The sequence below is a fragment of the Cydia pomonella genome, unplaced genomic scaffold (assembly GCF_033807575.1).
Source record: "Cydia pomonella isolate Wapato2018A unplaced genomic scaffold, ilCydPomo1 PGA_scaffold_77, whole genome shotgun sequence".
Taxonomy (NCBI): Eukaryota; Metazoa; Arthropoda; class Insecta; order Lepidoptera; family Tortricidae; genus Cydia; species Cydia pomonella.
The window spans coordinates 38,789-63,789 of NW_026907910.1; the positions used below are offsets into that span (position 1 = coordinate 38,789).

At 39.0% G+C, this 25,001-nt stretch overlaps 2 protein-coding genes across 2 annotated transcripts; one reads left to right on the plus strand and one right to left on the minus strand.

Moving 5' to 3' along the window:
- Positions 1–24,252, minus strand: LOC133534273 (uncharacterized). Its single transcript, XM_061873373.1, has 12 exons — positions 24,032–24,252; positions 22,960–23,231; positions 12,952–13,109; positions 7,790–7,964; positions 7,306–7,463; positions 6,649–6,722; positions 6,086–6,269; positions 5,208–5,375; positions 3,893–4,032; positions 2,920–3,066; positions 2,013–2,160; positions 1–1,297 (listed from the first exon to the last, which is right to left on the minus strand). The coding sequence occupies exons 2-12, from the start codon at positions 23,177–23,179 to the stop codon at positions 1,160–1,162; spliced, it is 1,710 nt and encodes a 569-aa protein (XP_061729357.1). The 5' UTR covers positions 23,180–23,231; positions 24,032–24,252; the 3' UTR covers positions 1–1,159.
- LOC133534283 (uncharacterized) lies at positions 8,416–12,925 on the plus strand. Its single transcript, XM_061873382.1, has 2 exons — positions 8,416–9,400; positions 12,823–12,925. Exons 1-2 carry the CDS (start codon positions 8,571–8,573, stop codon positions 12,833–12,835), a joined length of 843 nt encoding a protein of 280 aa, XP_061729366.1. The 5' UTR covers positions 8,416–8,570; the 3' UTR covers positions 12,836–12,925.
- Positions 24,253–25,001: the final 749 nt, after the last annotated feature.

Here is a 25,001-nt window from a genome sequence, read left to right on the forward strand (position 1 = left end):
AATTGTTATACTCGTAGTATAGTTAAACACAACAATTTTAACTTATATGTATATTTAAATAATAATACCTACATTATGTGCGGGAAATTATTCAGGTATTAAAGGCTAACCTTTTAAACGCCATACTTATGTATTACAAAATGCAACTCATACGCCAAGATCATACTTATAATAGTAATTTTCAAACAGCTTTAGTACGGTGACAGATGTTATCTCCATACAATTTATAACCTAAAACGCAAAATCTCGCAAAATTGTATTGATATGACATCTGTCACTGCGGATAGTGCGGATTTACACTCGCGGCTCGCGGTTCGTCTCGTGTCTCGGCAACAGTTCGTAAGATCCTCGAGTTAATGTATACACTCGCCTCGTGGCTTGGCTCGCGGCTCGCCTTGTGTCTCGGCCACAGCCCGTAAGCTCGTCGAGGTAATTGGTTTTAAACAAGGCACGGTATAAGGTTTGTAACCAAATAAAAAACCGAACGCGACTATAAACAGAAAGCGCGCGTCCCCCGCGAGCCCCTTTGACTCGTGACCAAAAAACCGCTCCGGACGCGAGCCCGGCAAGTGGCTAGCCGAGCCTCGGGACAAGCCAAGAGCCCATGGCTTACATACAAGTCTCGTAGTTCAGCTTGCGGCTCTGCTCGCCATCCGCACGCGAATATAAAACCGCCATTATGGTATCCAAGCTGTTTTAAAAAATTGATAATGTGTGTCGTACGCCGTAAGAGCGCTGGTGGCCTAGCGGTAAGAGCGTGCGACTTGCAAACCGGAGGTCGCGGGTTCAAACCCCGGCTCGTACCAATGAGTTTTTCCGAAGTTATTATGTACGAAATATCATTTGATATTTACCAGTCGCTTTTCGGTGGAGGAAAACATCGTGAGGAAACCGGATTAATCCCAACAAGGCCTAGTTTACCCTGTGAGTTGGAAGGTCAGATGGCAGTCGCTTTCGTAAAAACTAGTGCTTACGCCAAATCTTGGGATTAGTTATCAAGCGGACCCCAGGCTCCCATGAGCCGTGGCAAAATGCCAGGACAACGCGAGGAAGAAGTACGTCGTACGCCATAACATTTGAGGGTTCTTGGCGCTAAAGTCTCCGCCAGGCGTTCTTGGCGCATACAACGTCAACATAAAAGGAAAATAAATGTGGAGAGTCAGTCACTATCACATGGCCGCCAGTCCCTATCAATGCTGTTATTACTGATACTGTCATAGTTATTGTCACTGTGGTCGCTGGAGTTGTCGGCGTTGTCGCCGGGCCGGGGCGCCCGCGGCGCCGTGCACTGCCACACCTGGTAAACAAAAACAAACGTTCAAAGTATTTTTCACCAAGTTGATAACTTACTGCTAAGTATACAAGCGGTAATCAAGGCACAATCTCAGAGCGAGAAAGTGAACGTGCTATGAATGTGTGATTAATGAACGTGAATTTGTGGCCTTCCGCTATCAAACATTAGTTTCGATATAAAATGTGAATTTCTAGACCTAAACAAAATCTGATCGTAATAGGAATTAAATAGAGGCGCCAGAACAGTCAATAGCTTATTTCTGTTACTCAGTATTTAAATCTAAGGCAGTGGGGAAACTGCAGCGTTCGGGCATTCACGGGTCCGTTCGGCTCAACATGGTACGAGCAATTTTTAGGGTTGGCAAAACTTGTCGTCCCTTTGCGTGCACAACAACAGATTATAAAATAACTTGAATTTTGACAACCCTAAATAGCCGAAAGAAATAGTGCCATTAGAAAGAGACAACATGATTCGTCCCTGAACCGCTGTCAAACTTCCGTTGTGTAGGAAGTTTCCTTTCTGTATGGTAGTACTCTTAATTATTCCGTGACTAAGGTATTATCATACTTGTAGTGAGTCCTCTGTCAACAGCAACGCCTCAGGTCGCGCACGGCAACGTAGTAGCACTGCGTCGCCGCTCAGCCTTGTACCCGCGCCGGCCGGGCCCTACACGCAAGCCGTCAGTAAACTATATGACAATAGTAGCGATGTGTCATACTTGTAGAGAGTCCTCTGTCAACAGTAACGCCTCAGGTCGCGCACGGCAACGCAGTAGCACCGCCAGTGCTGGCGCGCCGGCGCTCAGCTTGGCCGCGCCGCCGGCTGGGCTCCATACGCAGGCAGTTGGAGAGCTGCCGCCGCACGGGCTGTATTAAACAGTTTGTCGTTCAATAAGCTGTGTATGCCACCAGTCGTCGTTTTCAAAAACCTGACATTACGCGTGAGAACTAAAAGTCTGAGCCAGCTTTAAGATGCGCCCAGATCTAGAAAATACCTAATGAGTGTGCACTCATGTTTGCTGTAGATTACCTAAGCGCTTTATGCAAGCCTTACATTAGTTGCGTTGATTAAATGCACAATCTGGAGCAAATATACTTGCCCATGCAAGGCTCGTTCGCTCTCGCCGCAAATACAAAACGTTTTTAATGATTATGAAATATAACATGTTCAATTAGATTCCCCGATTGAACGTAGCCAAATGGAATAGGTACGTTTTCTAGTTACTTGTAATACAAATCATGAACTTGAAGCTCTGATCAAACAGGAGACCATTATTAGGTTTTGCAAATCCCAGCGGCTGAGATGGGCGGGTCACCTGGAAAGGATGCCCGATATGAGAGCTCCAAAACTTATGACTAGGTGGACGCCACAACAGAAGGCCTAGTGGTAAGCCTAAGAAAAGGTGGGTGGACTGTGTGGAAGAAGATCTTGAAGGAAGATGAAGAAGTATACCAACTGGAGCAAGGTTGCCAAGGATCGCGACAACTGGAGGAAGATAGTGTAGGAGGCCCGCAAAGGGTTGTAGCGCCATCGGAAATAAGAAGTAAGTGTATCTAATACAAATCTTATGGAGGTTTATGATGGAAGTCTCTAAATTTTCCCTTTAATCTGAGATTAGTACCTACCTGCCAAAATATTCCTCAGCTGTATGCGGTTGCATATAGTGGGGTGACCCATTCCCTGGCTTCGCGAGGACTATTCGTAGCACTCGAAGAGCTGGCAACGAAGCGCAAATCGCTCCTCCCGACACGCACGCCCATACCGCGCGTCCGCTGTAACCAAAAGATGATATAAATTGAATCATGGTATAGTATCTCATGGATATGACCAGGAAAATGACGAAAATAACCAAACGGGGTGGTCTTATGGAACTTTCAGTAGAAGTAGCAGAGAAAGCGTTATTATTGGTTGTCGTTGTCATGTTCATTTCTGCATACTTCTAAAAAGTCCTAAATATCATGTCAAAACGGTAGACGTACCTGTGACATTCTTCGAAGTCGGTGGATGGACTAAATAGGGAGTATTATTGTAATGTTCTGCCGCCAGAGAGTAGCACTATCACATATTGTAAGCCATAGAGTAACTTATACATACTACTTATGCCTTAAAGTTTTTTGGGAAGTTTTCAATATGACATTGATGCATCATAGCGATTTGTTCATAAAGACCTACCGCGAAGCGCGAAAATCGAGGTTTCGTTATCTTTGTCGTTCGAATACGCAAGAGATAGAGTATGATAGAGAGGCAGATAAAGAAATTCTGATTTACAGTCAAACCAAGATAAGTTGGCAGCGATTTTTAAGGCCCAGACAGTGCACGGGTTATTTTAAACGTCAAACTTCTATGAAATTATGACGTTTACTTGACACTTGCACCATGTGGGCTATCAAAATCGCTGCCAATTTATGTTGGTCTGACTATGTGTTTCGCGGCACGCCCTCAGTATGGGCTAGTGGCGCCCCCTACGCCGAGTTTTGCGTAATATCCCCTATTGACAAAATTCAAAAATGTATTCTGCAAGAGGCCTTCTTCTTTCAGGTTGATTTTAATAACGCTTGGGATAAGGGTAGAACAAATAAGAATAGCAAAAAGGCTAACTTCTGTAGCGCTGTAAGGCCGAGCACATTGCTAGGTAACCGAAGACGTGCTGTGGGCGGGTCGCAGCGGGCGCGGAGTTCAGCTATTGGCGGTTCTGGCGCCTCTTCCTCCACTTCACCCGCCGCTACTGCTTCGGCTTCCTGGAATGTTTTATACTTAGCTTACTTAGAATTTCTTGGAATGGGTTTATACATCTTGTTAGTTACTCTATTATCAATAATTGAACAACATTATGACGATCTTTTTACAAGCTTTTATTTAGTTTCATCTGTCCCGTTGTCTGTCGGTCTGTCCGTTGTCTGTCGGTCTGTAATTAAATCTTGCAAGTTAAATTTGACTCACTTCGCGGTTTCCGATGAAGATGAAAATTTTCATACATATGTAAGTCGGGTGACAATGCAATATTATGGTACCATCGAGCTGATCTGATGATGGAAACATGAGGTAACCATAGGAACTGATAAAACAACTCAACCTAATCGTGTTTGGGGCTTTTAGAAGTGTCTCAATGAGTATTAGTTTCCTGTGGAAAGAAAAGTACAGTCCGCTATAAGTTTTTTTTTATACTACATCGGTGGCAAACAAGCATACGGCCTGCCTGATGGTAAGCAGTATCCGTAGCCTATGTACGCCTGCAACTCCAGAGGAGTTACATGCGCGTTGCCGACCCTAACCCCCTCCCGCCCGTCGTCTCGTTGAGCTCTGGCAACCTTACTCACCGGCAGGAACACGACACTATGAGTAGGGTCTAGTGTTATTTGGCTGCGATTTTCTGTAAGGAGGTACTTCCCCAGTTGGGCTCTGCTCTAGATCTGGAATGACATCCGCTGTGCTGTGCCCTACCACACAGAGCGAGATGACATTCACAATGCCCATACCTCTCTTCATAAGCTTGTACCAAATATGATTTTTTTGTCTAAAAACTTTTTTTAATCAAAATATGTCCTGAACTGAATTAAACACTACACCTATATTTTTTCAACTACGATCAACGTTCATTTTCAACATAATAATTTATCTTGGGTTGTTGTTGTTGTTGTTGTTGTTGTCCTAAAGCACCCCAGAGGTGCAAAGGGCCTTCACAAGCTCGCGCCACGCCTTCCTATCTTCAGCTCGTCCTCTGGCCTCGCTCCAGCTCAACCAACCTTATCTTGGGTTATCGATTGTTAAATGCAGGTTCAGCTGGTACTACCTGGAGCTGGAGAAATCAGCTGATAATCGAGACAAATGCAAAAACTCTTTTCAGTTCTTATTTGTCGAGGACGTGATCAGAGTTTGAGGTATTTGCTCTAGATAAATGTGATATTGTGATTACCCGTTGTCGTCGTTCAGCGCGCGCCCGCATGCGTGTCCGCAGCGCGTCGTCAGGCACGCGGAGCGGCGGCGGCCGTTCGCGCGGTAACGGCCACACGCCAAGCACGCCACCACACGCTAAAACCACCACGTGTATCCACGCAGCTGGCGTGTCGGACGTGCGTCCGCGCTGAGGAAGAAATGCTAAATGTTTATAAATATTCTGCAGACCGGTACAAATATCATTACGTACTCTTATAGTTACGATATACATAGGACGTTTTCCTATACGTTGTAGATTCTGACCACGCTTACTTTGCACAAACTTGGCACTAAGAATGCATACATAGGGATATGCTTACTTGAAATGACATTAAATTTCTTTTTTTTTTTTTATACCACGACGGTGGCAAGCAAGCATACGGCCCGCCTGATGGTAAGCAGTCACCGTAGCCTATGGACGCCTGCAACTCCAGAGGTGTTACATGCGCGTTGCCGACCCTTTAAAAATCTGTACACTCCTTTTTTGAAGAACCTCATACTGTAGACCCTCGGGAAAACCTCGGCAGGTAGCTCATTCCACAACCGGAGCGTGCGCGGGAGGAAGTTCCTCTTAAACCGCACAGTGCGTGACCATTTAGGTTCTAGGGTGTGAGGATGAACATGATTTAAGTACTACTCCTGCATTTAAATCCACATATATGCGAGTTTTTGGACACACTGGTGTCAAGAAAAAATATTTTTAAATATAGCATAATAGAACGGTCACCTCTATTCTTTTTGGAGAGGCTTAAGAAATGCCTTAAAATGGGACTTGTGGTGAGAGGTTCGGACTTTTCAAATCTTTCAAGAATGTCATTGACATTACGCGTATTATAAATTAAGCAAAAAACATCTTACATCGTATATAACCCTATAGTACGCTTCATCAGGCCCCAGCTCCTCTAGTTTCACAACTTCTGGTACATAAGCAGGGTCTGCAGACGCATCTACACGCAAGTCCTCGGCGCGCGCAGTCGCTTCCGCTTCCGCCCACTCCTGTGCCGCGCGGGCGTCTAGCGGTGCGTCTGCGCATACAGCTTGCCTGTCAAGATATTGCCAAAAAACTAGAGATTATTATCCTAACCTCTAACAGAAAAGATCGACTTCTCAAAACAACGTGCCTTTATTTAATGGTCTTCATCTGCTAATCTTTTATCTTTGTCTCGTAGTGGAACTGTTCCACTACACAAATTCAGTTTCTGAAAGCGAAATGAAAAACACCCAAGTCGATTCCCCAGGTTTCATTATCAGATCTTAACAGGATGTGAATGGGCTAAACTAAAAAAAAAATGTTTCAATTGGTTCGAGGAAACATGGAACATATTTACCAATACTGGCAATCCCATTCCTCACTAAGATTATTTTACTTTTTTACTACAAAACGGCAGTTAGTCACAAGCTAGAACTCACTCTCAACTCACGTGATGGCTGCTCGTTTTTCGTTGTATATTCGGAGAACACGCGCGGCCGTGCCTGCAAACTCGTCTTCAGTCTCCTGCACACAATAAGAAATAAACAGCGTAACTGTACTGTACGGAATACAGACATAATCACAACATTTGCATTTTAAATTTTGCATTAAAAATCTTTAGTGACTGGAAAAAATATCCCTGTTCACCAGCATCTAATTATGCTTCTACTTCCACTGGCATTCCAAATCCTCATCTAAATTTAGGGCCGTCTTTGAGAAGAAGTGCCAACCGCAGTAGAAAACACCCGTCTAAGGAATTTCAAAGAGACGCAAATTTTGTTTTCAGTGGTCTAAGTTCTCTAAATTATTTTTGTTTGTCTATTGACGAGCTGCAATCGTACCTCCAAAGAGCCACATGCGGCTCCCGAGCCGTGATTTGTCGACCCCTGAATTCTAGCTTAAACGGCAGACTGAAACATGGATTTCACAAAAAAATTAAGCTATCCGTACTTAAAGTAAGGTGTAGCAACTGCTGGCCAACGTTTAGCCAGATATCAGTGCCGAAGGCAGGCATTTAATCAGTACTATCAGCCATGAGAACTTCAGGGACAGGAAACCCTCGCTCACCTAGGAGAGGAAATCTAAATCTACTTTATGTGATTTGTACCTGAGTAGCAGCGTTAAGCCAGACATCAGTGCCGAAGACAGGCGCGTGTTCCGGTGCTGATAGCCGCGACAGTTCCAAGGACAGGAAACCTTCGCCCGCCCAGCAGCCGCCGCCACCGCTTGCTCGTGCGGCCACTACCCACGATTCGAGTGAGCCCTCTGCACAGAAATACATCCACATGATCCACACTTTATACTAAAAGCTACTTAAGATTACAGAAAGAAAGACAAATGACGAGTAGGTTTAAGTATGTAGTACGTGAAACGCGTTAACTGGCAATTCTACTAATCATATTCAAATTTATAATTAAATTGAATGATCATCATGTCGTCAATGATTAAGACAGAGTGGCTTGGAAAGTACTGGTGAAGAGGGTCGTCACGTCTCTCAGCCATGAGGATACGACAAAGAAGAAAAAGAACCATAATCGTTCCTTCAGAGCAGAAAGCAGAGTAGTATCTAAAGAAGATGTAAGGCACCTTACCATTTCGGGGTCGTAGTACAGCGAGCGCTCCTCTTTGAGCTGAGAGCGGAGCGGATCCTGCCAGTAACAGAAGTGGTGCGTCAGGAGCCCATTCTGCTCGTACTACTCCAGTCCAACCTAACGCCACTGAACCAGCGCCTACACGCGCCCAATTTCCATTCGCCAGCACCCATATCTGGATAAAGTCAGACGTTAACATGCAACCTAAGTCGAAGCTCAAGCAAGACATGACGGGGGATATACTGCGCGACGTGCAAGTTACTAAAATGCAATCATGTATGAACTTTCTCAATGCGCCGACGAACCGAACGCTTGGCTGGACGTTCGCCACTGACGCCATGCTATTGAAATAAGAGGTTGGTGCCCGATGTACGCCATGTACGGTGCGTGTATTACTATCTTGAATTGATTTATGGCAACATTTCTGTAGAACATGACGTTATGCGCCGCTTACGGCGTTGACCGGTCAAGGCTAAAATTAAGATTCTACTACTTCTAATTTACTAACTATCGTGGTTTTGTACCAATTTCATAGCATCATTACAGATCAGAGGGACAAAGTGGGAATCTACCTCTGATTTTAGTGTTTTCAATATAAAAACCAGGTTAGCTACCTTAAATAGGGGTACCTGCAATATATGTAAGCGCATGAACCACGTCAAACCAGTAATAAACTAGCTACAGAGCAGTACGGTTGTTTGCTTTCCGATCCCGCGACATACCATCTGGCGACGAGTCGTTCTACCTACATAGTGCATTTATAAAATTAGATTAATTGATAATGGCTAATTTCGTTGGAAACATAGGAGTTTTTGATCATAAAGTGCAAGAATGGGACGTTTTTCACGGAAGGCTATCGCAGTTTATAAAATTGAACAAGATTTCGGAAGACAGTAAGAGTGCAGTGTTACTAACTCATTTATCGGATGAGTCTTACCGTCTTGTACGGAACCTTGTGCATCCAACCAAACTGGAGGAAAAGTCTTTTGACGAGCTAGTTGAAGTACTCAGTGGGCATTTCACGCCGAAACGATCGACTTTCGCGGATAGGGCCAAGTTTTTTGAAGCAACTAAGTCCGGCTCAGAAAGCAGTCAGGATTGGGCAGCGCGGCTACGAGGCTTAGCCGTCAACTGCGAGTTTGGTGCGGAATTAGACATTTTACTAAGAGATCGTTTCGTACTAGGCTTCAATATGGGACCGGAACGCGATCGTCTATTCGAGAGTGATTCGAAGAAGTTGACGCTGTCTAAAGCACTTGAAATAGCACAGCAGGCGGCGTGCGCGAGGCAGGCGCGCACGGTGGTCGTCAAGGAGGAGCCGGTATACCGCGCGGAGCGCCGCGGCGCCGGCGCGGGCGCCGGTGGCGGCGGCGGCGCGAGCGGCCGCAAAGATGACGACGTCGTCGGGCCGCGGTGTTCAGTGTGCGGGATGAAGAACCACGACGCGGCGAAGTGCAGGTTTCGAAATTACAAGTGCCAAAATTGCGGTCAGAAGGGGCATCTTAAAAAAGTTTGCGGAAATAACAAGTCGAAACTCCATAGTATTGGTGCTGAGTCGTTAGAAGTAGACGAGTGTGAGAACTGTAAGGAGTGCCAAATGTTCCAAATGAGGTACGTAAACTATGTAAATTATGAGCCTTTTAAAGTGTCGGTCAATGTGGGCGATTTAAACTTATCAATGGAATTAGATACGGGTTCTGGTTGTTCCGTGATATCCGAAGAATTTTATCGTGAAAAGTTTCATAAATATAAGTTATGTAAAAATGATTTAAAAATGTGTTTTTATACGGGACACCAGATTTCGCCACTAGGATATTTTATTGCACGTGTAACCTTTGAACACAAAACAGAATTGATTCGGTTTTATGTCGTGACTAATGGAGGGCCGCCGCTTTTGGGCCGTGATTTTATGTCAAAATTTGATCTTTATGTAACATCGAAGCACCATAACATTAATCAACTAAATAATGTCGCAAGCGAAGTGCAAAGTCTTTTAAATCTGTATCCAGACATTTGGGAAGACAAATTAGGTTGTTTTAACAAATTTGAAGTGGAATTAAATTTGAAAGACAATGCAAAACCCAAGTTTTTTAAGCCACGATCAGTACCTTTTGCCCTAAAAGATAGAGTAAGCGCAGAATTGGATAGGTTGGTCGTTTTAGGTATTTTAATACCGGTAAATTATTCAGAATACGCCACCCCGATAGTTCCAGTGTTAAAAGAAAATGGAAAATTGAAGATTGCAGGTGATTTTTCATGTACGCTCAATAAAGATCTTAAAATTGATAAATATCCGTTGCCTAGAATCGAAGAAGTTTTTTCGAGGTTAGGAGGAGGGTTACAATATACTAAAATCGATTTAAGCAACGCATATAATCAATTTAAATTAACAGAAGCATCTCAAAAATTGACTACAATTAATACTCATCGCGGATTGTTTTCATATACTCGTCTTGTGTATGGTCTCGCAAACGCGCCTGCAATATTTCAAAAGGCCATGGAAACGTTACTGTCCGGACTGGAAGGGGTGAGTGTGTGGTTAGATGATGTTTGTATAACGGGGCCTACCAAAGAAATCCATTTAGCGAGGTTACGGGAAGTCTTAAAACGGTTACATGATTCAGGATTACGTTTGCAGAAGGAAAAATGTGCATTTTTCCAAGATCATGTTACCTACTTGGGTTACGTAATTGATAAGAACGGGTTAAGAACGAGTCCTAATAAAGTAGAAGCGATACTTAAGGCTCCCGCGCCAGAAAATGTATTAGGGATTAAAAGGTTTCTTGGCCTAGTTAATTATTATAGGAATTTTATACCGAACGCTTCGGCAGTGTTAAGTCCATTAATTGAGCTATTGCGGAACGGCGTAGAATGGAATTGGGGAGCACGCGAGCAAGCCGCCTTCAACAACATTAAGCGCGAGCTCGCTAGCGACCGAGTACTGGCGCACTTTGACCCGGCGGCGCAAATATCGCTTTCAGTAGATGCTGGTCCGGCCGGTCTTGGCGCAGTCTTGGCTCACCTGGACAGCACAGGTCGCGAGCGCCCGATCGCGTATGCCTCCCGTACGTTAACGGTAAGTGAACGAAATTATAGCCAAATTCAAAAGGAGGCCACGGCGTTGATTTTCGGTATAAAACATTTTCATCAATATTTATATGGACGGCAAACTCCGTTTATATTAAAGACCGACCACAGGCCATTAGTTTCAATTTTTGGTAAAAAAAATGGAATCTCGGTCACGGCCGCATTACGTTTGCAGCGATATGCAGTTTTGCTATCAGCCTACAACTATACAGTTCAGTATGTAAGCGGGAAAAATAATCAGGTGGCAGATTATTTCTCTCGCTCGCCCTTGCAAGTGCAGAACGATACCGAACGGGAGCAAGACGGAAATAGGTTTTTTCTGTTCTTAGATACTGACGTAAAACCGGTTACGTTCGAGCAAATAAAACAAGCGACGGGCATTGATAAGGTGTTAAGAACAGTAATTAAATATATGAATCACGGGTGGCCTAGAAAGATCACTTGTAGGTCAATTTTACCTTATTTTCAATGTAAGGCCGATTTAGAGGTAATAGACGAATGCTTATTCCGAGGTCATAGAATAGTAATTCCTGGCGTTTTTCGAGAATCAATGTTAAATGCATTACATTCATCACATTTTGGGATCGTAAAAACAAAGAACGCAGCTCGCGGTAGAATATGGTGGCCGGGGATCGACGGCGACATCGAGCGCTGGGTCGGCGCATGCAGCGCGTGCGCCGCCGTGCAGCCCGCGCCCCCGCGCGCTCCGCCCGCGCCCTGGCCGCGCCCGCCCGGCCCGTGGCACCGCATACATATTGATTATATGTCTTTTGAGCAAAAGGATTACTTGATCGTGGTTGATGCTTTTTCTAAATGGCTGGAATGTATTTACATGGATAAAGGTACTTCGACTGCTGCCCTTATATTAAAACTTAAACATCTATTTTCAATATTCGGTATTCCGAAGGCGATAGTGTCTGATAATGATGTAAAGATCTGTTCAATGGAATTTAAAATGTTTTGTAAAGTAAACGGTATAGATTATATAACGGCCCCAATTTATCATCCTTGTAGTAATGGCCAAGCGGAGAATTCTGTAAAGACTTGTAAAAAAATGCTTAAATGTGTATTGCAAACAATGATGGGTGCAAGTCATTACGCCATACAGGAAAAATTGCTGGGTTCTCTGTTTGACTATAGAAATACCATTCATTGTGTAACAGGTCAAACACCGGCTCAATTAATGATTGGGAGAAATTTACGGTCTAGATTGGACCTTGTCTTACCGCAAAATAAGGTTGCTGGCAGTTGTACTCTTGACAATGAATTAAAACGGCCGTGTCGGCATTTTCAGGTGGGAGAAACCGTATGGGCTAGGTGGTTCACGGCTAAAAAAGGTATTTGGAAGATAGGAACAATTGTTCGAATTAAAGGTAACAGAATGTACGAGGTTATATTTACAGAATTCCAAGAAAAATGTTATAGGCATATAGACCAAATTCGTAAATATACTCCGCCGTATAGTGATCAGGATCAAACTGTGCCATATGAACCGCCAAGCCCACACGCAGTTTTAGACGGTCCAACGGACACGGTTAGGGCAGTTCAAGTCCCGGCGGCGGCCACGGCCGACCCCCCGGCGGCGCTAGCGTCGGAGGCCGCGAGCTCGGCCGATACTTCGCCACACTTATTTCCTCCGCCGCTGTCAAATACAGTGCAGACTTCAGAAAGTTCTGAAGGTCAAAGGGGTAGTGGATTTCAAGCTGAGGATGAGGAGTGGGCTGAAGCCTGCGAAGGGGGTGAAGGGGGTACGGTTAGTAACGTAATTACTGATGTTGAGCAGGACGTCCATCCAGCAGGGGTAGATGAGCCGGTGGGGCGTTCCAAAAGGCCCAAAAAGATTGTTAATTATAAGCCTTTCTTTTAATTATTGTTAATTATTTATTATAAGTAAGTGTTACCTGCAATTGTTATATGTACAATTAATACTTGTGTATTGTTTCTAGGTTTCAGAATTAATGGTGGAGGGATGCAATATATGTAAGCGCATGAACCACGTCAAACCAGTAATAAACTAGCTACAGAGCAGTACGGTTGTTTGCTTTCCGATCCCGCGACATACCAGTACCACTCACGGTAAAGGAGCAGTCCTCAGCTGCAATAGCAAGCAAGTTTCCATCGCAGCTAAGCGCTGCAGCGGCGAGTCTAGCTGGCCGCTCTGGCATCAGGCACGTCACGCGGCGCCACGGCGCTATACATGATACGTACAGCTCGCGCCATGGACAGGCGCCATCTGTAAAATTGATAAATTTATTAGTCCTGTTGTCATGTTGTTAGCTAGAAGCTCGGGTGCAAGACACGTCACGCGATGCTTTTATAGTGCTTCTTATTGCATGGTTACCCTAAACTATTACTACTACAGCAATCGGGATACTTGCAGGTACTCTGACCTAACCAGTTCATTACGATGCTTCCTCTTTGACAGCCTCAACCCAAGTGAACGAGCCTGTCCAACATTTACCGTGTCCCCACCACCTGCTAAAACTACCGTGTTTTGACATAATGTTAAATCGTGTTCAGTATAATGTTATTTTTCCAACTACCCCTGTATTAATCGGGGTAACATAATAATGTTGTCACGGTATAATTATTATTTAACTGCTATCTTAAATGTAAACATAAATAAATCATGACATTCGGCCATCCAACTTCGTGCATGACTCCGGCGCACGAACCTTCTCACTAAAAGCTAGATCGATTTAAATCTTACACCAACCGTGAAAAAATATTTAAAGCGTCAAAACAGTTTCTAATGAAGTAAATTGAAACTTAACTTATCACAATTCATACATTTACATAATCAGGAAATGTGTTAAATAAAATTATAATGAGATACATGAAAATAATATCATGACATTCGGTCTTCTGTTTCCCCTTGTTCATATAACTTACTACTATGCCGTGACATTAGCATTTTGCTACGTTAATGAAAAATCTTAATACCTGTTGTTAATTTCGTATAACTAAAAAAAAAACAGACAAAGCTCAGTTTTTATTATGTATAAAGTTTGTTTTGTTTTCTCAAAAAACCAAACATTACTTCTGTCCGTTAAAACTTGTCTTTGATTTAATTCAATACCCGTTGTTTTACAGGCAAAAGTGGTTCGACTTCAGCACCATCTGTTTCAGTTCTACATTTAACAATCAAACCTTTCTTGACCCAATATTGTATTATACTACATTGCGTTACTGTAGACTTCATCTTACTCCATTCATGTATTAATCGTTACGTAACGTAGCAATAGGTTAGAGATAATATTTAACCCCTAAATGGCTTTAACTCTGAAGTCGACGTGACAATCTTTATAGTCATTAGTCCTGTGTTCAGCTCAAAACTATTAAGTTCAGTTGAAATTTTACACATTTACAATATTATGTCTCTGGATCCATATCTGCACGTGAAGTGTCAAACTTATATAAACGTATAATTGGATTGTTATAGGTAACAATACCTATAACAATGTTCAAGTTTTTGTACTTTTTTATTTAAAAGGTTGCTCTGATTGTTAATAATACTACTCATTTCATAATGGGTGTTCGTATGACATTAACACACGACAATTTCTTTATTCAAATGCCACCTTGAATAACATCGCTTTCAGAGGCTATTATACAACTCTGCTAGGGGTGATACTAAAGTGTCCTTGAGGTAATTAAATTTTGTGTCTTGAAATTTCAAAGGATGCCAAACATTTTGCAAAAGTTTCAGTTTCAATAATTGGTTGTATTTATACATTAACATAAGATTCCCGTATACTGCTTTTAAGGTGACTAAAGCACTGCTAGATACGCCTTTGACATCAATGTAAAATGACAAGTGTCAATACTAAAAACTCAAGTTCATTTAATTTAAACAATGATTGAAACTACCAAATCAAATTATTGTCATATCCAATAAAATCCATTTTTTTCTTTATATATATATTTTTTTCTAGGACTACATCTATGCCGTAATATATTGTTCATGTCATTGATCGAAGTTCACATTTTTATTAATATTATCTTGCCTTAAACCTCTACGAGCTTTTTTTTTCTTCCAATATCTTGTATTACTTTTGTAAACAATATAAATTATGATAATTAGCAAATCATAACAGATATATCTTTACTAAAAGGACAATAACCCCAAATGTGCCTCATGGCATTAAGTCCGCCTTTTAATAAATAAGGTTTTCTTTTGTGCAATAAAGATTAAATAAATAACTGTTCTGTCAAACCTATATCTATAGCTTATTTGGGCGTTACTTGTTATTATCGTCAGGTAAATACTATATTAACTAACTATCCTCATTAAGCTTATTACATACAATTTATTGCGTATTTACCTTGTAACGCTACTAATAACTCTACAGATACGTCAAATCTCTATCGTCTATGCACTCTTTTCTCACACATCTCTTTTTCATTCGTTTTTTTTTTTTATAAATTATACATCGTTTTTTACTACTTCCACTTTTGAATTTCAGGAACTACGTAGCAGTTTAAAACGTTTTCTGGATATCTGTATCATATTTTTATACTTTCAACTTGCGAAATATGACCATGTACATTTGCGTTCAACTCAATTATCTTATCTGTCCCGTCGTAATTATCTAACTTTAACATCGCTACTAACTGATGCTGTTACAACGCATACTCCCATAGGTACTACAAGTACAAATTATATTGAATCGTTCGAACTGAACACCGCGTTTGCTAAGTTTCAAACGTTAGTTATGTAAATATAACTTCCAACCAATTCTAGATAATCACCATTCAATCTGCAAACAAAAGATTCGTCTCTCTATTGATCTTTCTGAATAATTGTTCCTTTATCTTCCCTGTTTCCCTACGTAATCTATATTTAGGGCAATTATCATCATCTACACTCAAGTGCCTACTTTTTTTCACTTGTTAGCCTTTGTCACAAATCCCATGGATACAACAAATCGTTTGCAATATGTCCGATCTGTTGTTTACTTTACAATCTCGACTACTCAAAATCTGTTTACCTGAGATACTCTTGTACTGTCTGAAGTCTACTCTATACTATATTTGTTCTATATTTAAGTCGTACAGTAAAATGTATTTATTATACTATAACATTTGGTATTTTGGTAATCTCCATAGGTAGGTATACATATGCTTATATAGGCACTATCCTGTTACTGTTTATTTGTTAGCACTTATCACTTCAACATTATGCGTCCATCTGCATTCATTAGTTTTATTAATAATAATTAGTTTTATTTAACGGAATATCTCGTTTAATCCATGATAATTACCTCTGATCTCTTATTTAATGCATTTCTATACATTTAACACCTTTTTATTCGAATAATAATTAAAGTTACTTCAAAATTATGATAGTTAGAACTTCGTGTGCATAAAATATACTCATACAACAATGTCTCTATTGTCTAATGTCTGTACAATATCTCAAAATGCAATATGAATATCGTCTAATCTATCGAAACATGAAAATAATTAACAATTATTTAAAATTTCACATATATATATAAAGATATTTCTTCTAATACTGATCATCAACAACATCGAGTTAATTATCCCAAAAGTTTAATCAATTTCACGAACTCGCTGTCACAAGAGTTTGCGACTCAAAAATTCAGTCAAAAACACTAAACATCCATAGCCAATATAAGATGTCAAATGTTATCACAATTTCATTTTACTATTTTTAATACTATCATATTTAGCTTGTTGGATACTAAAAAGGAGCTACAACTCTAACACATGTATCTTTCCTCAAGACTGCGTATAAGTAGTCATTTAGTCAACTATGTTGTTCTGAGTGGATTAAATTGAACAAAAGTTTATTTTTACATCGATAAAGCGACGTGTATACTATAATATTTACAAAAGCTCAACTAAACATGGATAGGTTTATTAGCATCCACTTCATTTGATAAACTCCTGATCATCAGCTAACTCGAATCAGTCAATCGTGTCATGTCTTTTAAGTATTTGATAGGATACAATCATCTTTCTATACTCCTATTTTGTTCCATATTCCTCTCGATATCAATTATAAAGAAACAGCTGTATGTTATAACATACCCAATCTCTCTGCTCTATTGTTTTTGTCTTTTTTCAATAATTTTAATAATTCCTTTCTTTTACTACGTTCAACACTTATTTATTAGTTATCCTATTGTTCGAACATATGCGTTAAATTTTTTCAGGCATCATATTTTCAAATCTTCTATTATACCTCTATCTTGTCACCTCTCTTTTTTTTTTAACTGTTTGGGTCATTATTTACGTTTCTGTTTCTCATTTCACTATCGACTCACAAGAGATCACGAATTGTTCTACTATAAGTAAGCTAACAAACTACAGCAAACTTTTGCAATACTGTTTCGTGTCTTAATTATTGGTTGCATTAAGAAAACCCAGAATTCATTTATGAAAATACTACTAGCTTGTAGTTAATTTCATGTTCAAACTGGGTAACTTGATACTTTAGTCTGTAATGACATCACCTGTACACAGTTTGTCAATAAAATATTTCTATTCTATTTTAACTATGCATTTTGTCCACCTCTCAAAAAGATTACTCACACTGCTCTGGTCTATCCATTATAAGTCTCTTTATCCCGTCAAATGACAATTAATTTCTGTTATATTTATCAATCTCGTATAAACTTTCAATATCTTTTTCTCTAGTATACCGGCTTCTGCTTACCTACCTAAGTACCTCGATACTTTTCAATTTCCTGCTTAAAGGCAAATCTCTTTACTCGAAAGAAAGAAAGAAAACCTCGATCTGTGTTAAACCTCAGTCACTTTACGTACTTGCTACTGTATCATTACTCACGACGGTATAAATTTCTGCAGTTCAGTTTTGGATCACTATATCAAACTCAAGAGCCTTAATCAATGCTCAAGCATTAAACGCATTCATGTTCAATTACGTTCTTCATCTGGCTCAACACCCGAAATTCAAACAACTGTTTTTTCCTAGAAAAAAAGAAAAACTTCCCCAAATTCTAACATTTTTTTTTGTAAAAAATATTAATTGTAACACACATTTCAATCGAACAATAGTCACAGACATACAGTATCTGTTCTCTGTGTACAACTTGTCTCTCTTTTCATTTTAGCATCTATTAATAGTATTAACCATTTCAATCGGACAATGCTCACACACATACAATATGTTTTCTATGTATAACTTATCTCTCTTTTCATTTTACCATCTATCATTAGGTAGATGTAAACCATTAGGTTTTGTTATACTTTTTTTTTTTACTTCATTTCATAAAATAAAATATTTGATACTCTGTATTATAGAATTTAACGGAGATCAAACTTAATTTCGATCTAACTTGTAATCAAGACGCTGTCTTACATTTTACCCACTTATACTTTATATTCTCTTCTCACAAGGCCACTGTAAATTCTATATCTAAAAAAAATCGCGTAAGTATATCTCCACACACGACAGTCGTGAAACTGCCAGCGTCGATAAAAATCTATAATTCTTATCTTCATAAGAGTGTAATTTCACTAATTCATCCTTCGTTTGATTCATCTCTCCAAAATTTGAGGCGTATGCTCAGGGTTATTTTAATTTCAACCATATATAAAATAAAAAAAATATATGAACCATTTCAAGAGAACGAACGTTCGCTACAAACGTTCCGTTTTTTTCATATTTCACTTACAGCTCTCACAAGTCACTATTGTGATTCTGTATCTCCGTTTAATCAATACATACGTATGCTTGTTGGAATTAAAAATCAATATAAGCTACAAATTACTTTTTTTTTATTATCATTCCATCAATAACCAGTTGCATTCTCGTCATCGTACTAAATACTGTAAATATTACTTGCAATGTCACGTTAGAATATAATTTATGAACAATCAAAGAAAAGATTAGTCATCTTATTTGGACTAAAAAAAAACATCCGTCTCGTTCTCGCGACCACCATAGTCAAATCTTTAGCAACTAGTCATACAGAATTCACCATTCGCACATTCGCATTTTATAATTCGCAATTTCAATGTGTACACTTCCGTCAAAAAACAAACAATTTCATCTAATTCTCAACATCCGTGACGAACCCTCACGTCAAACAAAAATAAAATATTAAGATGTACTCTCACGTACTTTAATGTTTACTTTCCTTGACGCACGCTCACTTCACACAAAAATCGAATTTCAGATGTACTCTCACGTCAAATAACTTCTAACTACCTTGACGTATGCTCATGTCAAATAAAAAACAATTTCCTTGACGTGCTCTCACGATAAACAAAAATCAAATTTAAAACGCACGCTCACATCAAATAAAAATCAAATTTAAGACGCACTCTCTCGTCAAATAATTTTCAACTTCCTTGACGCACACTCACGTCAAGCACAAATCATATTTCAGACGAACTCTCACGTCAAAAAATTTCCTACTTCCATGACGCATGCTCACGTCAATCGATAATCAAATTTTAGACGCACTCTCACGTCCAACAAAAGTTAAATAACTTGATTGAACAATAGTTATTTATACAACAAGAAAGCAAAGTTTGATATTTCTTCGAGTGCTTGTTTTGATTGTATAATAAAATACGTAAAATATGGTGTTTTTATTAAATTTTAATCTTTTATTTCATTAATTAATTATTACGAATGAAGACTCGTAGGGTGTTTTGGAACGATGCGGTCTGACTTATTTCGGGGGTCTATTATAAACCGTCAATATACCGTTGAATTACGTATGCACTTTTTTTTTGTTCAAATATTCCGAACTTGTATTAGGCCCCGCTCGTTGAAATGACATTCGACTCTAAAGGTCACTTGAATGTTATTTTGTCTCACTCGGTGAGCAAAATGTGATTTTGCTCACTGTTTTTAAGCAGCAAATCACCCTTGTTCGAGCTGCTGACGTCATAAAATATTTTCATCAGTGAAACAAACAAATTCGTTATAAATTATATTTCTTTCGCTCTTTGTTGTCTTTAACAAAACTATCATCTGGCACTGACACTGAATAGTTCTGTATACAACAAACTCTCAATACTCGCTCTCATGCTAATAAATATATTATTTATTATTGTCATACAAAAACTTGAGTTAACTTCTCTTAAGTTACCTTCGCTTATGTTAAGCTACCATAATGCTCTCTCACATTGTTATTATATATCGTGTACCTGCGTAACTTTAAATTATACTAGTAGACCATATGATTGACCAGCAATTTTACACAGACTCTGCATGAGTTTAATTATCATAACTTCTTTCCAAGTTCTATATTGTCGTTTAATACTAAATAAGTGATTTAGAATCAATGCATTTAAATTTACACACTGTCAAAATCCATTGTCACATTATACATAAGTATAGTGTCATTTAACCCAATTAAATTATCTCATTAATAAAAAATAAAAAAAGGATTGTCTATTTCAGGCTTCTAGCCCATAACAAATCTCTTTATGTTTCATTAAGATCTCTTAGATACGCTCATTTAAAATTACTAGTACCTGGGCGACCGAGCTCCGCTCGGCTACAACTATACATTGCAATATGGTGGCGTATAATAGGTGATAAGCTACATAAACTTAAAAAGTAAAATGTGAACTGACAATTATTATTATTTACAATCGAATTCAACCTTACAGCACTTGTCACAGAGTAACGCCATCTATTGCCAATTTCTCTTATTACATAGCTCATTTTTTTACCAAACCAAACCTGTCCAAAACAATAAAAATTAAAAATTATATATAAACTTGAACATATAAAAAAAAACAAAGGTTAGTCACCGGGCGAGATTCGAACCCGTAACACTCGTTTCTAGCCGTCCGCGTCCCAACCCGCCGGACCAGACGGACAGTGGCCAGCAACACGAAATCAGCGACCACATTCTGCGTCGAAAGAAAAACGCATGAAAACTCGAAAACACGCGCCTTCTCAAACACAAGACTCTAGACCGACTGTACACCCCCAAAAACCCCCATATACCAAATTTCAGCGAAATCGCCAGAGCCGTTTCCGAGACCACAGAAAACTATGTATATATACAAGAATTGCTCGTTCAAAGGTATAAGATAATGCAACGTCAGAACGTTATGTCAAACTATCATCTTCTAATTTACATACGCTCATGTAAATTTACCATAATGTACGCTCACATTATGAAGAACTATCATCATCTAATTTACATACGCTCATGTAAATTTACCATAATGTACGCTCACATTATGAAGAACTATCATCATCTAATTTACTTACACTCAAGTAAATTTACATAATGTACGCTCATATTATGAAAAACTATCATCATCTAATTTACATACGCTCATGTAAATTTACCATAATGTACGCTCACATTATGAAAAACTATCATCATCCAATTTACATACGCTCATGTAAATTTACCGTAATGTACACTCACATTATGAAGTACTATCATCTAATTTACATACGCTCATGTAAATTTACCATAATGTACGCTCACATTATGAAGTACTATCATCTAATTTACATTCGCTCATGTAAATTTACCATAATGTACGCTCACATTATGAATCTGCTATTCTATTTATCTCATCTTTCACGTCCAAACTCTTAATATTACCCTCTTAATATTACTCATGTTATTAAAACTACATAAGTATATACTACACAAAACGCTTGTTTACGTTGTTGTACACTAGCTTACTTTAAATAAGTATCTGTATTTACTTAGGTATATTTTTATGCTAGCCCGCTTTCAACTGTAAGGCTTTCATTAGCATAAATAAACTATGAGTCTCATACAATTTTAGCTAAATTGGAGTAAAATTTACAGATAACATGTGTAACACTGTCACCTGTATAACACTGTTACTGCCACCATTAAACGTAGGTATTTATTTCGACAAAAATATGTCTATAAATAGGTACTTATTATTTCGCATTTTAGTGCTGTCCAACGAGGTATTCTATTTTACTACTACCAATTCACTGATTTCGTATAGATTTAACTAAAACTGCTGCATTGAACATAAATCATGACGTGTACAACAATGAAATACATAAATGCTTTTAAAAATTCTTATCAAAGAAAAAAATATATAGGAAAGCATAACCTATTCCATGTGTAAAAATGACAAAACTAATTTATTTCTGGTCATGATGCCTCATATACTGATGTCTTAAAGGAACTTTTATTATCATAATATATATTTAATTAACTTTCTTGGGCCATCATATGATTTACAACAATCATTTAATATTATCTGTCTAAATTATCATAAATTCATTATCTATCACAATAAACTACCAGCCAATTTATTGTTTTCAGTTGCTTGCAAAGAAGTGGTAAGATATACTTCTTAATGACTATTTTTACTCACGAGTTTTAAAGCTACCTGCAACTTCATCATGCATTTTTTTAAATTGCTAATACATATAATAGTTACTTACAAGCAGTCGCCAAAAACATATATCTGAAGCATGTAAATCGTCCTAAACTCATGAAATAAAATACTTTTTATTTCTATAACTTACGTTTCATAAAACTTAGGAATCAAAATAAATCTCAAAATCCCAATGTGGGTTAGTGGTACGTTAACACTTCTGATTTATAGTGCTTCTTATTGCATGGTTACCCTAAACTATTACTACTACAGCAATCGGGATACTTGCAGGTACTCTGACCTAACCAGTTCATTACGATGCTTCCTCTTTGACAGCCTCAACCCAAGTGAACGAGCCTGTCCAACATTTACCGTGTCCCCACCACCTGCTAAAACTACCGTGTTTTGACATAATGTTAAATCGTGTTCAGTATAATGTTATTTTTCCAACTACCCCTGTATTAATCGGGGTAACATAATAATGTTGTCACGGTATAATTATTATTTAACTGCTATCTTAAATGTAAACATAAATAAATCATGACACTATAAATGCTACTTTCCTACTTCTCGCACATTGTGACCAAAAGTCATCTGCCTTTTTACAGTATGACGTCAAACGTGTGTATCACAACGCAAAGCTTGAGAAAAAAGTTAACGTTCATGGAAAACTACCTTCATATTCATATACAATACAACGTTAGGGCGGCGTTAAAGTTATGCACAGACTGAATACTCACCATAAATGCTAGCCAGAGCATGCACTGTATCCGCACTAGACGCTTGAACCAACAGGCATCTCCACACGTCCGCACGCCTGATCGCTTGACGCCAAGCACGGCACGCGGCGCCACAACACGCCAACTCCACGCCACCCAGCCATAGGAACACCAGTTCCAACACTACGTCCAGTCGTGCGTGAGTTTGCCATAAGTCAGTTGCTATCTCTTCTGCGGCCATGATTTGCAGGCTTCTTTTGGCGTTCCGACATTTAGTTAGTCCGCCTTTAAATCTGTAAGGTTTTACAAGCTTTATTTAGCTTGCAATGTAACTTGTCCTCGAAATTGTATTTAGACCACAACACGAATCTAGCATAGAGATACCTAAATGTTTAAGTTGTGCATTATACTGTAGCCCAATTTTGAGAGCTGAAGTAGATAGCGATGTGACGCGCAATTCGTTTTTTGTTTACGATTTGAATTAAGTTTATTTACATATATAATTTAAATAACAAATAAGAAATTCATAGTGTGTTCATGACATGAGTGTCAGCTGAATGAAACATATAAAGTAATAATGAGTATATTATGTATGGCTTTGAGGATTTAAGAATGATACTGAAAAAATTGATTATAAGTCTTAAAATCCTTCGTTTCCTTATTGAACAAATAAGCACTCGCCCCAAACACTTTATAATAACTATTTACTATTTTGCACCTCCCGAATGCCGGCGAAAATTACTCACCGCTAGATCTCACTACTGCGCATATTATTATAGAATTTATTATACGTTTTTAACTCCACTAAAATAAGAATACACGTATTTAGTTCTTGCATCGCTACACCAAAAAGTGTTTGTCTAGCCTCTTAAGGCCCAGCCATAGAAATGAAAAATCCAAAATTTGCCACTGGAATTTGAACCTATAGTGCACGGAATACAGTAGATTTTATTTTGTTTGAAAATTGCACGAAACAAAACAAATGCAACTCTGTCCTAATTGAATATGATTTAAATTTCATCGAACTGAATAAGTCCTATAGGTAGGACCTTTGGCCTTACGAGGCTAGGAACCTTCTATTTTTTTCAGTCACCTTTTTAGTTTCTTCTTCTTTTCTTCTTTTTCCTGTATATTGTCCCAGTTTATTTGTGGTCAGCCCTCCTAGTAATCCTGCGCCACATCACACCGCTGTGGGTTATTAGTTCCGTCAAATTTTTGCAGTCCTAAGAATGAATACTGTACAAGTGTACATTACGACTGAAATTTGAACCCACGATTCTCACACACACATTGTGAAAGGGATAACAACAACAGTTTCAATATTGTGCACTTTACAATAAGCGCACGACTATGATGTAGGTGGAAGCTCTCAGTCGATCAAAATAGAAATCAGCTGTGGTCGGCGCATGCGGTCTGTTTACGTCATAACTATATTAGCGCAAAGATACGTAAAATCTAAGACAGGTAAACAAGATGGCGCTGTACAGCTCCATACATTTTGCAGTAACTTGCCAAAAGTTGACGTTTGAGAAATCAGTGTCCGCAAAACATATGACCAAAGAGAATTTGAAATTGAGGTGGATTTTCAAAGAAAGCTTTGTTTGGTTTCTCTTTAATATGACAGCGCCATCTGTTTTGGATTTCAAAATAAGGAGCACGTTTTTTTCGTATAGGTACTTTCTTTACCTCTCTATTACAATCAATTCTTTTTGATAAGCGAAAAAGCCAAATAACATTACACCCTACTCATAGAAACAACACTGTTCCTGCCGGTGAGTAAGGTTACCAGAGCTAACGAGGGGGGAGGGGGGAAGGGTCTAGGGTCGGCAACACGCATGTAACTGCTGTGGAGTTGCAGGCGTACATAGGCTACGCTTGCTTGCTTACCATCAGGCGGGCCGTATTCTTGTTTGCCACCGACGTAGTATTTAAAAAAAAGCGAGTTCATGATGCGATGAATGAGATGAATTCGTTCAGTTTGACGTACTTTCCGTCAGAATTATTTCATTGAATTGGTAGTTTGCGTATATCGACTTTCTTAATAATAAATACATAATTTATAG

What these genes read in the sequence shown, in the direction of transcription:
- LOC133534283 (XM_061873382.1), top strand. Translation starts at nt 8,571, where the DNA reads ATGGCTAATTTCGTTGGAAACATAGGAGTTTTTGATCATAAAGTGCAA.
- LOC133534273 (XM_061873373.1), bottom strand. Translation starts at nt 23,179, where the DNA reads ATGGCCGCAGAAGAGATAGCAACTGACTTATGGCAAACTCACGCACGA. An exon ending in TGCTCTGGCTAGCATTTATG is followed by an intron (nt 13,110 to 22,959) that starts GTGAGTATTCAG and finishes TCAATTTTACAG; the next exon opens with ATGGCGCCTGTCCATGGCGC. An exon ending in TGTACTACGACCCCGAAATG is followed by an intron (nt 7,464 to 7,789) that starts GTAAGGTGCCTT and finishes ATTTCTGTGCAG; the next exon opens with AGGGCTCACTCGAATCGTGG.